The 14,465-nt window shown below is 41.2% G+C and overlaps 1 protein-coding gene across 1 annotated transcript in view; it reads left to right on the forward strand.

Moving 5' to 3' along the window:
• The first annotated feature begins 3,826 nt into the window (after positions 1–3,826).
• Positions 3,827–14,465, forward strand: part of NUP160 (nucleoporin 160) — a 29,997-nt gene continuing 19,358 nt past the window's right edge. The window contains exons 1-14 of the mRNA XM_081907576.1: positions 3,827–3,953; positions 4,092–4,200; positions 5,498–5,708; positions 6,691–6,913; positions 7,299–7,383; positions 8,448–8,562; positions 8,873–9,031; positions 9,948–10,025; positions 10,416–10,513; positions 11,421–11,505; positions 12,242–12,310; positions 12,608–12,691; positions 13,057–13,227; positions 13,708–13,807. Coding sequence (XP_081763702.1) covers positions 3,851–3,953; positions 4,092–4,200; positions 5,498–5,708; positions 6,691–6,913; positions 7,299–7,383; positions 8,448–8,562; positions 8,873–9,031; positions 9,948–10,025; positions 10,416–10,513; positions 11,421–11,505; positions 12,242–12,310; positions 12,608–12,691; positions 13,057–13,227; positions 13,708–13,807 — 1,690 coding nt within the window. The 5' untranslated portion in view covers positions 3,827–3,850. The remainder of the gene's footprint in view (positions 3,954–4,091; positions 4,201–5,497; positions 5,709–6,690; positions 6,914–7,298; positions 7,384–8,447; positions 8,563–8,872; positions 9,032–9,947; positions 10,026–10,415; positions 10,514–11,420; positions 11,506–12,241; positions 12,311–12,607; positions 12,692–13,056; positions 13,228–13,707; positions 13,808–14,465) is intronic.

Raw genomic sequence — 14,465 nt, forward strand, 5'->3', positions numbered from 1 at the left:
CCTTAGAGGAAAGCTAAAAGCTCACATAAATAGGTATATAACAAGCAAAAAGTTAGTAGGTGAGGGGCCCCCATTACCTGAGTATAAGCCTCCTTGAATACACATGCATAGGATTGGGCAGTGACAGGGAGGTTTCAAGAGTGGGAACCCTGATTCATAAGTGAGCATCCCTTCTCACTAGGTAGGGGGCAGGGCAGCAGGAGACAGCCCCAGACACACCATAATTGCTTCCCCCATCTACCCAATACTACCCAGGAAGAAACAGTGGCGGGGGGGGGGAGAGGACTTGAGGTTAAAGAGGCAATGCAAACCCCGCTGTTTCAGATTCTGCATCTCTGAAGGTGACTCAGTTGGAAGGTATCTCCTGCAGCCATCAGATAACTTTATGCATGCATGCAGTGTCCAAAATTCCCATTGTTCTAGGTGCATTTTGCAACAGGGAATTTCTTAGTACTGTGTCTAAGATTTCAGATTAAAACTGCAGAGTAGAAGGAAACAAGGACCTTCCAGCTACAAGGACTTCCAGCTACTCTGAAGATTGGAGAAGAGACCCTCTTAAGAACATTAAGGGGGTGGACAGGGGAAGGACTAGGCCATACGAAAAATGAACAAGCTGCAGTTCATTCATTTCCAGATTTGTATTCTTGTTATAAAAAAGTGAGCCTAGACATTCCATTGTTGCCCCCATAACCTTGGTTTAAGGTGCCATTTACCTCCTAGCTTCCATATCTCAGTTTCTAACGCTATCTGCTTGTGCCCATTCATCAGGACCAGCAGAATGGTTGTCAGAGAGAAAAAGCTGAAATGCTGTAGGGCAAACTATGTGTGCCATTGGCACCTCAGCTTCCTTTGTAGACCTGATTTCCTAAATTTCCCATTAGTCCAATGGATAGTCGGGCCTTGAGAAGCATGGAACTAGAAAGGGTTGGTCAGGTACAGAGATAGGCAGTGGGAAGGTTGCCTTTGCCTCTCCCTGAGGATATGTGAAATACAGGTGGGTCCGCTTAGAAGATGTCCTGGTCCACCATTGTGTCTCTGTTCCAGCCCAGGGCCTGTTCTAGCTAGTGCCTACGTTCCCAGAAGCAGGCCTTCGTCAGCCACCTGACTGGCACAATAATGCTGCCATTCTGCATAGGAAGACAGGATGCATTGTACAGCCACAGCCGCCTAAGAGCTGTTCATGCAGCTCTTCTGCCTGAAAGGAAGTATTGTTTGAGATGACCCAGCCCTTCAACCTCTTCCCAACACCAGGGAGGCAGAGCTGCTCCCAGCAGACAGAACAGCGCCATTCAGAGTCCTCCACATCTCCATCCCACAGCTGCTGGTGGCCCTGCCCTCTCTTGGTGCTGTGAGGCCCTAGAACAACAAGGACTTAGGGAGGCAGGGCAGGCTGGACCTTGCCACTGAAAGCTGCACCTTCAGCCATGGAACACACAGCAGAAGGAAGGGGGATGAAATAATCTAAGTGCCAGCTGCTGGTTCTGTTCCCAGTTCCAGCGAGAGATTATTATTGTCAGGACTGAGGGATTGCACTGGTTCATGGTAGTGCTGTATGGAAAGTTTAGGGACCACCCAGAACCAAAACCTTGTTCTGAGAAACAACTCCCAAAATAGCAGAAGATAAGCATTGGGTAAGGTGGGGAAACTGCTTTTAATTGAATTTTATAGTTATTTAATAACAAACAAGGCAACCAAAAACAAACAACACTTGTTTGCTAATTACAGGGGGTTTTATCAGCACAATATATTTCCACATGTATCATGTTGAAAAATGGAGATAACCTTGTCACAAAGTTGGATTAGTCACCAGAGGGCAAGGAGGATGTCCATTTATTAATACAGCTAATAAATGGAAACCATATAAAATAGTATCAAAATGTTCCCTTTTTTGCTTTACCTTGAATAACCCCTCTATCCTGTGTGAAGCACTCAAGCAGTGCTACATGATCCCATATTTTAACATACGAACCGTGTTTTGTAGGTGTATTCCCTTTCCAACAGCCTGTTAATTCTACTTGAGCCACTGCCAATAACACTGCTAGTAATTTGTTATGCTTAATTTCCTCATTAAGCTCACTTTTGATTGACTAGAGTGCCAACACTGGTCTAACTGAAGCTTTTTGCTAGTAATCTTAACCAGCTCTAAGAACGCATCCTCTGAAAACTTGTTTGCAAAAGGACAGCTCCACCACATGTAGAATAGTGATTCTCTCTCAGCACATCCCCAACTGCATGATGGAAACACTTATTTGCCATGTAGGGCAGTTTTAGAGGAATCCTAAAAGGTGGCTTCCTGGATTCTCACAAAGATAGTGTATAAACTGGGAGGGGGAGTTAGTCCACACACTATCTGATTCACTATCTTCAAACTCTCTAAAATCATTCTTCCACACCTTCTTAATGTCATCTGTCATGCCCATTACATGCTGTTAGGGAGGATAACTTTTGGCAATAACCATGCCAATGGGAGCTATGTTGCAGGTGAACATATCCCAGGCTGGCTGCTTGTTCCTTTGAACAGAGCAAACAGCAGGTTGACAGAAACACTGGCAGAAAACAATATTGGAAGAAGTGCTCTAGAACACTAATAGAACAGTAGAATGAATGGGAATCTAAATTTCTGCCTTTCTATCACCAACTGGCTGATTTACAGCACTTCCTGATTTACACTGCTATCATGTAGATTTCTCAGAAATGTTCCTAAAAACATAGGATTACCAAGGATACAGAGGTCACACCTAAGATGTATTAGAAAGCCAATATGTCCTGCTGAACATATTTAGCAACAGGCATTGTCCTTAATGCTCAGTCACAGCAAACATGGGGAGAAGGTTGGATGGTTGTGGAGGTGGATCGGGGCAACTGTTCAGGCCCTCAGCTTTGTTGCCCCATGCCTGGCACAGACGGCCATGGCAGGCAGCACCACTGCGGGTCCAGCCCTACTGCTTATTACCCACCCTGCAAAAATACCCTTCCTCCATCAAAACTCTCTCTTTGAATTCTAAAATATATTTGAATATTTTTAATAAAAAAATAACTGCTTAACTTTGGCTGGATTGTGCCCTACCATTTTGTGACCTAAATAAACTATAGCAAACTTTAGAGAGGAAATGAATGTTCCTCTTCTCTGCCGTCATAGGTAACTCAAGGGCCTCTTTTTTGCAAATGTCCTAAATTACCTGAGTTGCTCCTTTTCCCATGTAGTTTTTTTTTAAAAATTACAGTATAACAATAAAACAACATTGAAACGCTTATTACAGTGAGAAACTGTGATACTTCTAACAACAATGCTTCTATGCAGACTTGCATTGGTTACATTAAGGTGGAATACAAAAAATGCCATAATCAGGTGTCTCGCCACACCTTGCAAATTAACATAGGGAAGGAACGGGACCCGCGTCTCCGTGAAGCCATCTGCTTGCATTTCCCCCTTCGCTAGCTTACACCACTGAATTCATTTTTCATCCAAGTCTGCCTGGCTGCCACTCTTTGCCAACCTGGTTCTTCCCAGAGGTCTTGGACTACAACTCCCATCAGGCCCAGCCAGCAGATGTTTCGACAGGAAATGCAGTCCAAAACATCTGGAGGGGCGCCAGGTTGGGCAAACCTGCTCCATAAAATGCCCCTTCCCTGTTGCGCCTGGTCTAACTGAAGCGCGGGCCGGGTCTAACTGGACGGGCGTCTGGCTGCGCTCCTTGCCCAGCAGTCGCTCCATCTAGCCCTTCGCAGGACAGAGACCCCTCAGGCCACCTCTGCTTCCCATGATTCACCGCGAAAGCAGGCTCGGTTCGGCCGCGCCCCCTTCCCACTATCCCGTGATCCACTGCGGCTCCGCGCGCGGGAAGGGAAGATGGCGGCGGCTGTCGGGCTCCCGGAGCGCGGATATTTGGAGCTGGTGGGCGCTGAGCGGGGAGCGCGGCGCCGGGTTCGCGAGCTCGTGTTCAGCCTCCCAGGTAGAGGCGCCCGGCCAGGGAGCGGGCGGCGGACGTGGGTTGCTGGGCGGGTGTCATTGCTGTTGCACGCATGGTAAAAGTCACGCTGCTGCTGCTGCCTGCCTGGCTGACGTGCCTCCTTTGCCTTGTCCCTTGCAGGCGGCGGCTCGTCCCTCACGCCCGTTCGCTACGCCGACAGCGCCGGAGGATTCTGGTACCAAGAAAACGCGCAGCTGGGGTCTGTGACCAGGAACCGCTTCATCCACTGGTGAGTGGTCCGAGGACGTGGCCTTGCTTCTGCAGCCCACCCGCCAGTCAGTGCAACGGATCGGATCCTGCCCTCTCACTCCAATGGGAGAGGTTGGGAAGAGTGAAGAGGAGCTGCCCTCCGCTTCCCCTTCAGGCATCTTCTTCTGACGCCTGATCCCGTTTAGCATGTGACTAGGGTAATATACCCAAATAAACCAGATGATCTTTTTCTTTTGGTTTTGATCTGTTATTCACTAGTGAAGTGTTTTGAGCCGTTGGCTCTTCCAGAGCAGAACTAAAGCAAGCTAACAGTTTAAAATGCCTTTTTTAACCTAGTGCAGTTATGAACAGAATGGTAGGACAGCACCAGTTGTAGCTCTGTGGGAAGAGAATTCTAAAGCTGGGGTGTATCCTAAGGAAAGCATGCAGAGGAAAGGTCCACAGCCAAAAATGTTAAGGCATTAAAATGAATGACAGGTGACTTGAGCAGTAATTGACAGTAATCTTCGATAATAACTGTATGTGACAGCAAAATGGCCATTGAATTTGAAATTGGAGAGTTCTGTGAATGGGTACCTCAGTAGGGCATGGAAGATTGTGTGAATTACAGTTAGGGCATGGGGATGCAGTTTGAAGAAACAGCTGCATGATTATGTAGGAAGTGAGAAGGACGAATTAGCAAATGAAGCTGTATTGAGGAGCAAAGGCCCACAAAATTCCTTGAACCACACTATAGAACTATTGTGTTGTACTGCTGTCTTGGTGAAATACAGGGCTAGGTCAACAGGAAGCTATGCATCTAACCATGGAGCTCAATAGCCTCACACAATTACGTTCCCAATGTGTCTATCTCTGCCTCCTGGCAACTCCTCCAGCTGTTTGTGCCTTTTGGCACTAGGTTCATTCCCAGTCTTGTATAGTTATTCTAATATTCCCCGTTCTGGCTTTGTGAAGGGGGAGAAGATTAAAGTGATGTTGAATCTCATAGTTGTATTTTGTGTTTGTCTGCTGCAGTATTAAAATAGCTTGATTGAGATGTTTTACTTCGATTGTGCTGTATACCTTCCTGGACTTCCAGAAGAGGAAGGGCAACCTACAGCTTTTCCTCCTTGTGTACCACTGCATACTGGTGTGCACTGCATGCTCTTTGTATGTTTTCAAAATCTAAGGCATATAGAAATACAGGTAGCACATATATCTGACTCTTGAGATTTGCTTCTTGGTGCCATTGTCTTTCCACCATGCAAATACTGGGTTGAATTGTACTCTGTAAACCTATAATTCCTATATATGTATTTACTTGTTTTCTTTTGCAGGGCTACGTCAGGTGCAACCTTGGAACTGGTAGAGGAATCCCTTGATATAAACCTTTTGAACAATGCTGTTCAGCTCAAATTTCAGAATTGTAGCCTCTTACCTGGAGGAGTACATATATTTGAGACCCAGAATAATGTTGTTATCTTGATTTCAACCAATCAGACAGTACATAGGTTGATTTTACCACACCCCACTCGGATGTATAGGAGTGTAAGTAACATTTTTTTCAAAAATTCTAAGAGCGTGAATTAACACACAAGCAAATTTACAATACACAGACAACGCTATCATTTTGGATTGTGATCGCATATACTGTATAACATATTCAGTTCAAGTAATACACCATACTATGATTTGGAGTGTCAGAAGCAAGCCCCAGGCTTGTCTCTCACCTTGTGTTTAGATTCTTTCTTATTTAGTATTAATCATAGATGATTGTGATGTCTGAACTGGAAAACTATGGCTAACCCTTGAACCCAACTCATTCATGGTGTAAGGGTTGATTCTGGTTTGAAGGGCAATCACTAACTGCAGGTTGCTGATTTGTACATATGGTTTTATAGATTCTGAACTGACCCTTTCTGGGAATGGGCTGTGAAATATTCTGTAATTTATTTATTTTTTAATGTATTTTTTTGGCCACATGTTTGGTTGCATTTTTTATATAGAAAATTAAAGAAAATCTAATTTTCAAATGTTTTTATTGTTGCAAATTTATGTTGAACAATTTGCTGGGTATAATTTTGGTATGGAGCAAAACATATAGATAGTGCACAGTAATCTTGTCTAAGATAAAATGCACTGAGAAGGGTGATAGGTCATTGACAGAGCCCTTGTTGGCATGCCTCAGGTCTTGGCTCAAATCCCTGGTGTCTCCCATTAAAAGAATTACAGGAGCAGATCATGTAAAAGTCCTGTTCCTGAGATCTTAGAGAGCCACCAAAATACCCAATACTGGATTAGCTGAACAATCTGACATGGTATAAGGCAGCTTCCTAAGTTCCTTTGATTGCTCTAAAGAAACTGTTTTTGTCTAATGTTTCCTTTGATACCATTTTTCAGACACTTCTAGGTCATATGTTACAAGACGAATTTGAATAGAAAAGGCATTTCCTATTTGACTTTTCCATGTTCATACTTCAAATTTATATTTCTTATTGATAACTCAGCTTATTGGGGATTTTCTTAATAGGAGCTGATCACAGAAAGTCATGTACAGTCAGTTTTCACAGATGTTGGAAAAGTTCATTTAAGAGATCCTTTTAACTATTGCGTGATTCCTGCAATCCCTGGTCTGTCAACTCATTCCACTGCTTCAGCAGCTTGGCTTACCAGTGATGGAGGAGCACTTTTTGCTTTGCCATCTGCATCTGGTGGGATTTTTGTCCTTAATCTGCCACCTCACAATACTCATGGTAAGTACAGAAGCTGATCTAGATAATTTATTTAAAGTTGCTTTGCATTTCAGTTATAAATCTCAGAAATTGCACATCGAATAAGAATTTAAAGGAGGTTTAAAATATTTTCTAATGTGCATAAGGCAATTGACTCCCCATATCCGCAAAACTGTTCTAATTGAGAAGTGTGTGCTGTACTAATTGATTAAACTAAGGGAACAAGGACAGCAGCAGAACCTGCTTTTGCAATTTTGGACACCGTCAATTAATGTCTCAAATCAGTAGTCCTTTTGTCTTGAATGTTTCCACATGGGACTTCTGAAAGATTATTCATCTGATTTAGTTACTGTTGTGCACCATATATGCATGCATTATTAATAAATCATTTTTGTTTTGTTTTTAGGAATGGTTTCAACTCTAGTCGTGGAGTTGAAACAGAGTTCAGTCATGCAGCGCTTGCTTACAGGTTGGATGCCAACAGCTATCAGGCTAGTATTTTGATGGCAAACAGAGTTCTTGAAGTCTCTACAGTAGCCAGTGGCATAGTTGGAACAGGCTTGAATGAGCACTCTGCCTGTTATTCATTGGAGGATATTTCTTTTCAGCAACCAAATGAGCTAACTAAATCTATTGTACTTAGATTTTCAGCCAGGTCTAGAAGTGTAATTAATTCTTGGAAGTGTAATGTGCTTTTTCTTAGGTGGCTCTTTTTTCTAAACAAGCATCTTAAGTTAATCTTGAAATTGTTCCTGTCGTCTCAGATCTGGACAAAGCAAAAGGAATGAACATGTTTTGAGGGAATAAGAACCTGCAGAAGACAGTCAGCTTTTTCTTTTCCATATGAAGGCCAGGGATGCTGTTGGATTCAGTACTTCAGCTACAATTGCATGTAGCAGAGGTGTTCCAAATCTGCCCATAGTCCAGTGGTTAGAAAGTGTGTACGTTTGACTGTTTTTCACGGTTCCCTACTTTTTAGTAAGAAGGTTGCATCATTTTTATTTCCAGACATGATGGCTATTGTTCAGAGAGCCTGGGTGGCTAGTGTTAGGTTTGGAAGTAAGAAATTCTCTACTCAGCCAGGTGACTCAGCAGGTGGTCATCATTATCTCTTTGCCTAACCTATCATAGAGAAGAGTTGTGAAGAGATAATTCTGATACACTGAGGAAGTGTGGAACGGAAAGAAATCTGACAAATTCATGCCCTCAAACTTTGGAGGCTAAATGGCTGCATTGTGATTGATGGTTGCTTGGAATATTGAGAAGAGCAAATGTTGTAACTTTTATCTTGAAAGGGGTATGGTTTTATATGAAAAGGTAGTGCTTCACTATAAACCAGGAATGGGGAACCTAATCTGACTGGTGGGCCAGATTCTTATCTCCCCTATACCTCATGGCACATGTTTGACAAGGTGGGTGGTGGTATCCACCTCTCAATCATATGATGTCACCATGACATCAGGTGAAGATTTGGCACTTCTAACTTTTAAATTCTTGTAAATTGTCCTTTTTTGTTTGTTTATTATATATAAAATTTAGTTTAAATCTTTTCCAGAGGAGACCAAGGTCCTTCAGAGCTTCCTGTTAGCTTGTCTGTCCACTGTCGTGAGCATGATGCCCTCCTCTTTGCACTCTACCAGGATCATAAACTTCGAATGTGGTCTTACAAAGTGAGTGTGAAATGCTAATTTCTGATAGAATACTGTTGTCATTGCTGATGGTTGATTATTCATATGACTAATGATACTTTCCAAATGTTGGTTTTTGGCAACATGTCCCTTTGAATATGCAAGCTATATTAATTACCTTTTCTGTGGTCTGCTGTGAACATGCACAACCTTCAGATCTGTATCCTTTACTGTAAAGGAACACATGGTAAAGTATCTGTCTAGTATATCAAGCTGCTGTTTTGGCAGGTGTGTTTAAAGCATTTGTCCCATTTGCAGATTGTGTTACTTATCTGGCTTCTTATCTTGGCAGGATCAAATGTGCCTGATGGTGGCTGATATGTTGGAATTTGTGCCTGTAAGTAAGGACCTAAGACTTGCTGCTGGGACTGGACACAGATTACAGCTGTCTTATTCTGAGACCCTGGGGCTTTACATTGGTGTATACTTGCATGCACCCAAACAAGGACAGGTACTTGAATTGTCTTATATTCGTAGAATTTTAATTTGCTGTTAAGTTGAGAGTCAGGGAACTACTAGTATGACCCATCAGTTTCAGAGTTTATGTGGATAAGAAAAGTTTTCTTCAATAATTTTAAACATGTTTTGTCCAGTCCTGGAAGTTTACAAAATGGCATAGCTTTTGATTCTGGATTAAAAGATCTTGCTGACAATTTCAAATGTATTTTGCTTTAAAAACTGGGAAATAATAGCTCCTTGATACTTGATAAGATGTATTTTGATGAAGTGCTTTCAGAAGGACTTATCAAATGTATTATTCCAGGGAAAAACAATTTCTCATTTCCTTCTGTGGCAGATAAATTCATTGATGTAGTTTTTTTTTGGGGGGGGGAAACGTGGAGACTATTTTCTGGAGATGCAGCATACAGGATTGGTGCATTTCCTGTCTTGAGTCCCAAACCCAATTTTCTGTATCACTTTTTTTAGATCTCCAAGCTTTGCAAACAAGAAAGTAAGGTGAAGAAGGCTAGAGAAAAAAGGAAATGGAAAGCACTATGTAGGTGTCTGCAGAGGGCAAAATTACACTTTACATAAAGGAGTAGTACTATGTCTCCTATGCTTTGGGCATGGAGGCATTCCATTTCAAATGCACCTGTGGTATCTCCATAGGCAACCTATTGCTCCTCCTCAGAAAGAGAAAGTCTGAAAAGTGAATTAATTGCTAAGGATGTCCTCTTCTCTACAAGTGCTAAAACAACCAACTTAAATAGCATCTGTTCAACTTGATTTTCACAGTCTAGTGCCATTACTACATCCTGAATGGTTACTGGGTATTATAATTAGAGAACTGTAATATAAGGATTGTCTAAAATAGTTTACAGTTTTATTTTCACTAATGGCGGAATCATTTTTTATTTTTTTTGCAGTTCTGTGTCTTCCAGTTGGTCAGCACAGAGAGTCAGCGCTATAGTCTTGATCACATATCATCACTGTTTACTTCTCAGGTGGGAATGAATAAGATTTACATTAAAATGAATGTGTCTGTCAAAAAAAATATCCACTCTGCACTGATAGGGGTCAGTAGAGTACTGTCTTCCATTCCATCTTCCATTCTATATTAGATCAAACAACATGATGCGATGTTGGAGAGAAAGGGATGTGTGTACCTGCCTCCTGTATATCACTTACTTCTGATCCATGGGATCTTCTGTGTGTAACCCCAGTATTTGTCTGCTAGTAATAAATTTAAAAAAATATTAGTTTTTATAGATTCAACAAAATATAAGTTCTCTCCCTTGTACTGTTGTTATTTAGTTTCATTCTCTTGAGTATATTTAGGTCTGAAAATCATATTCATTGTTCTAAGCCACTTGTTGTGTATGTTTTTAACTTAGGAGACCCTTGTTGACTTTTCCTTAACTACTGCTGAGATCTGGGCACTCTGGCATGATGATGAAAATAGAACCACTGTGAAATACATCAATTTTGAGCAGTAAGTTTTTGTCCACCCCTGGTGTAACCATGAGCAGTAAATTGGGTGAGGAAAAAGTTACTTTAAGCCCTGAATCCAAATTAAAAAGGAGATTCTCTCAACATTAAGAGATAGCAGATACTTCAAAGAAATTAACTATAACCTATGCTGGCACTTCTAAGAAGGATTTGATACCTATTGATGAAGCATGGAGTTACCATATAGTTCTGCGTAAGGCGTTTCTGGATGGCTAAGGAGGTTGACAAAAGATCAGGGGAGCCATGTTTATAATACTTAGGATGGGCTGTGAGCAGCATGCAGGCTTGCTCAAGCAGTTAGTTTCATGCTTCACACCTGTTTAAGCTAAGAGGTGGCGACACAAGGTGAAAATTGGAAAGGAGATTTCTTTGTCTCCTGGTAGACTTGGCATGTCATAGGAGTTCTTAGACTATTTGTTGAAACAGCCAGCAATTATATGTGTCAGCCATCTTGGAGAAATGGACAGAAGCTACATTGTCTGGGGATGTTGTGGTTTTGAAGGGTCATACACTGGACTGGCAGGGCCAGCATCACAGAAACAGGAAGACTTCCCTCCATTTTGTAGGTGGGAGGAAAATGACTGGTTTTGGAAAGCTGCAGAGCTGCTGAAATATAGTTCCTTAGATATCCCACTTGGCATTGAGGGGAGGGGACGATGATAGTCTCTGTGTGCATACACACATGTCCATGTAGGGGAAACCCGCATCAACAAACTTTCATTCATCTGTTTTTAGTTTATAATTGTAGGTTTGTGGTGTCATGGGTCAAAAATATGGAAGATGTTGGTTATGTTTAATTGTTCATAGTTATATTTATTTATTCTACTTGGAAGTAATCTTCTTTGAACTATAAATGTAAAGTTGGCTAAAATGGTCCATACTTGTTTTAGCAATGTTGCAGGTCAGTGGAACCAAGTCTCTGTGCAGCCCCTGCCACCTGAAGAAGTGGATATTAGAGATGACCAGGACCCAAGGGTGAGTTCTTCAAATTAATTAATTATGAATTTGAATGGCAAAACACAGATGAGTAGCACTTGTATGAATCCCTAAAAGTATGAACATTGCATATATATGGAAAAAAACAAATCTGTGTGCTCAGTTGCTAAGAAGGAAGACCAGTGAAATGTTGGATCTTTGAAAGAAGGAATTATTTTTTTAAAAAAATTGTTAGATTAGTAGTGTCAAACATGCATTTTGTTTGGTCTGAAGTGCAAGACTTTTGGCTTTGACTAATTGTGTAAATTTTGTTCTCTCTCTCTCTCTCTCTCTCTCTCTCTCTCTCTCTCTGTGTGTGTGTGTGTGTGTGTGTGTGTGTGTGTGTTTGATATTACTCTTGGTCTTCTTGTGTCCCAAAGTGTCTGAAAGCAAGATTCCTTTGGCCACCAGAAGCATGCCTTGTTCATTTTTTTTTTGTTCAAAACTTTGTGTTTCAGAAATGAACAGTGCATCAATTTCTACACTTCATTTTACTCTTAGTTTCAAGGTTGATTTATTTTTTTCAAGGTTTAGGCAGCATGTGTGGACCTCTAATGTATTAACAATTTCACACAGTTAATATATAGTGCACATTGGAAATTGTCATTTAAACTGAAGTTGAGCAGTTGCCGGAACATAGTCATGGGACAATATTTGGACATAGCCGTTAGCGGAAGGGAATAAAATGAATCACATGATCTGCTTGGGAAATAATTAATCATGCTGACTCTTACAGGAAACATTTACAGAGGCCATCTTCATGCCTGGACAGTTCACAAATGCGGCTTTGCTTAAAGCTTTACAGGTGAGGAAGAACATCATCATTTGTTGGGGAGTTTCTGGAAAACCATTACAACTTAGACTAACTCGTCAATTGCACAAAATGGCAAGATTGGCATTTGAGGCAGAAGGGCAGAGCACTCCTCTCCTCTGCTCTGCCAGTTCACAGCTACAGTGGTCTACTGTCAGCAGTCATCTACTTAGAACATTCTTTTTGACACTGCTTGGCATGCTGTTAGAATTCAAGTGTGAGATCTGGTAAGCCCTGGCACTATGTGCTTTTAGGTTTAATGGTGAGAAACATCTTTTAATTTTCCCTTAGATATTTTCTCAAAGAGCTGAGCACCTCACAGACCTGTCCTGGGATGAGCTGAAAAAAGAAATTACTATAGCTCTGGAAAATGAGGTAAGAGTTCTGTTTAGCCTTTGCCCCTCTTGTTGCTTCAACAAGATTACCTTCATTCTTAGATTCTTATTTCATTGGTTCTTTGTAATAATTGTGCTTATATTTATGTGTTCGTTTTAAGATAGGTCAAAAAATGCTCTACTGTTGTAATGCTAGTTTTTAGGGTGGAATCCAATCCAATGAAGTACTTCTGCTAGGGTTAGGTTTTCCATGTGTGTCTCCCTAGAACAAATTATGGGGGCACATGGGGAGAGGAAAAGGAGGAAATTACCTTTAGCAGCCAACATCCTTGATTTAGCAGAACTGTTCATTTGGATAGTTCATTTGGATAACCTTCGGTCTGTGTTTTTGTTCTTGTTTTCCAGTTCCAAGGAAATGTGACTGAGTATGAATTCTCACAAGAAGTATTTAGACAGCTGCAAATAGAATTTTGGTCAAAATTCTATGCTTACTGTGTTCAGTACCAAGAAGAACTCTCACGCCCACTTGCACTTCTCTTGAATCAATGCACTAGCATGGTGTGCCTGCTTAAAAAGGTGAGAATCAGGTTAGAAAGAGGCAAATTTCAGATATTTCTTTCATAGAGCAAAATGGGCCTGTCCAACTCTGGCAGGCAATGACCCTAATTATTATGGTCTTAAGTTTCAAGAGCTCTCAGTAGTGTGTAATTATAATTTTATGCAATAAATGTGGCAGATATAAATTTATGTTTTACTTGTTTTACATGGGACTTTTTCCTGAGCAAATGTTGCTTAGAAATTCAGGTGGTCCGTAGTTTCAATAAGGATCTGAAAATCACAGAAGCTGCTAAAAGATAGCTAGTTTGAGCTTTTCTTAAATTACAGTATACTATTTTGCCATTGTATCTTTGAATATTTATGATGCTGAGAATGTGGACTACTCTGACTATGGGCATTTTCCCCCTTCAGAATGTTGCTTTGAGCTTTCCATGTAAGTAAATCATCTTTTTGTAGTGTTTGAAAACTAAATGATGAGTGTTTCTTCTGCCCACACAGGGATACCTGTCTTTTCTTGTGCCCTGCTCCCTAATGGATCACCTTTACCTTTCACTTGATGAACAACTGGTGAATGAAGTTGAGAGCACTGGCTTAGATGGTAAGAGAGAGTGAGTGCACGAACCCACTATAAGATGTTGTTGGCAGAGTAGAATTCAGAACATAGTCTATACATTTTTTAAAAAAGTGTTTTATTTTTCTGATAAATAGCCAGGGTCCAGAAAGCCACTCACATCAGGCTTGCACTACTGCAGTGGAACTTCCAAGTTCTCAAAACAAAACTTTACTTACATGGAAAATAAACTGCTTTGGTAATCCTCCTCTGTTTTAAAAACAATTTACCATGTTAGCATGTGGAGCTTTTGCTCAAGAAGTGTAAGCATAAAGGGTCTCTGGGCTCATAGATCTAATTTCTCACCTCTTTGGATTCCTGCCCATGTTTGTTATTTTCAGTTAGTTATATCCTAGCAGGTAACAATAGCCTTGGTGCGTCTCTCTCCATGAACTTTTAAGGAATCAGTTCATGATCACTTTCCTGGAAGCACTTGCCTCATGTCAGCGGGCAAATGGATAAATTGAAAGGCTGGACTGAGAGTTTTAAATCTATTGATGTTTCAAAATCATGCACTGTGGGAGAGTAACATAACTAGAGAGCAACATAACTAGGGAAGTTCATTCTTGGTGCTTCCTAGGTGTCCTGTTGACTTTAGTAAGCACTAATGAAGTGATTTTTTTGGTGTGTTTTGCCCCTGGATAGA

The sequence above is a fragment of the Podarcis melisellensis genome, assembly GCF_964234715.1.
Source record: "Podarcis melisellensis genome assembly, chromosome: 1".
Taxonomy (NCBI): Eukaryota; Metazoa; Chordata; class Lepidosauria; order Squamata; family Lacertidae; genus Podarcis; species Podarcis melisellensis.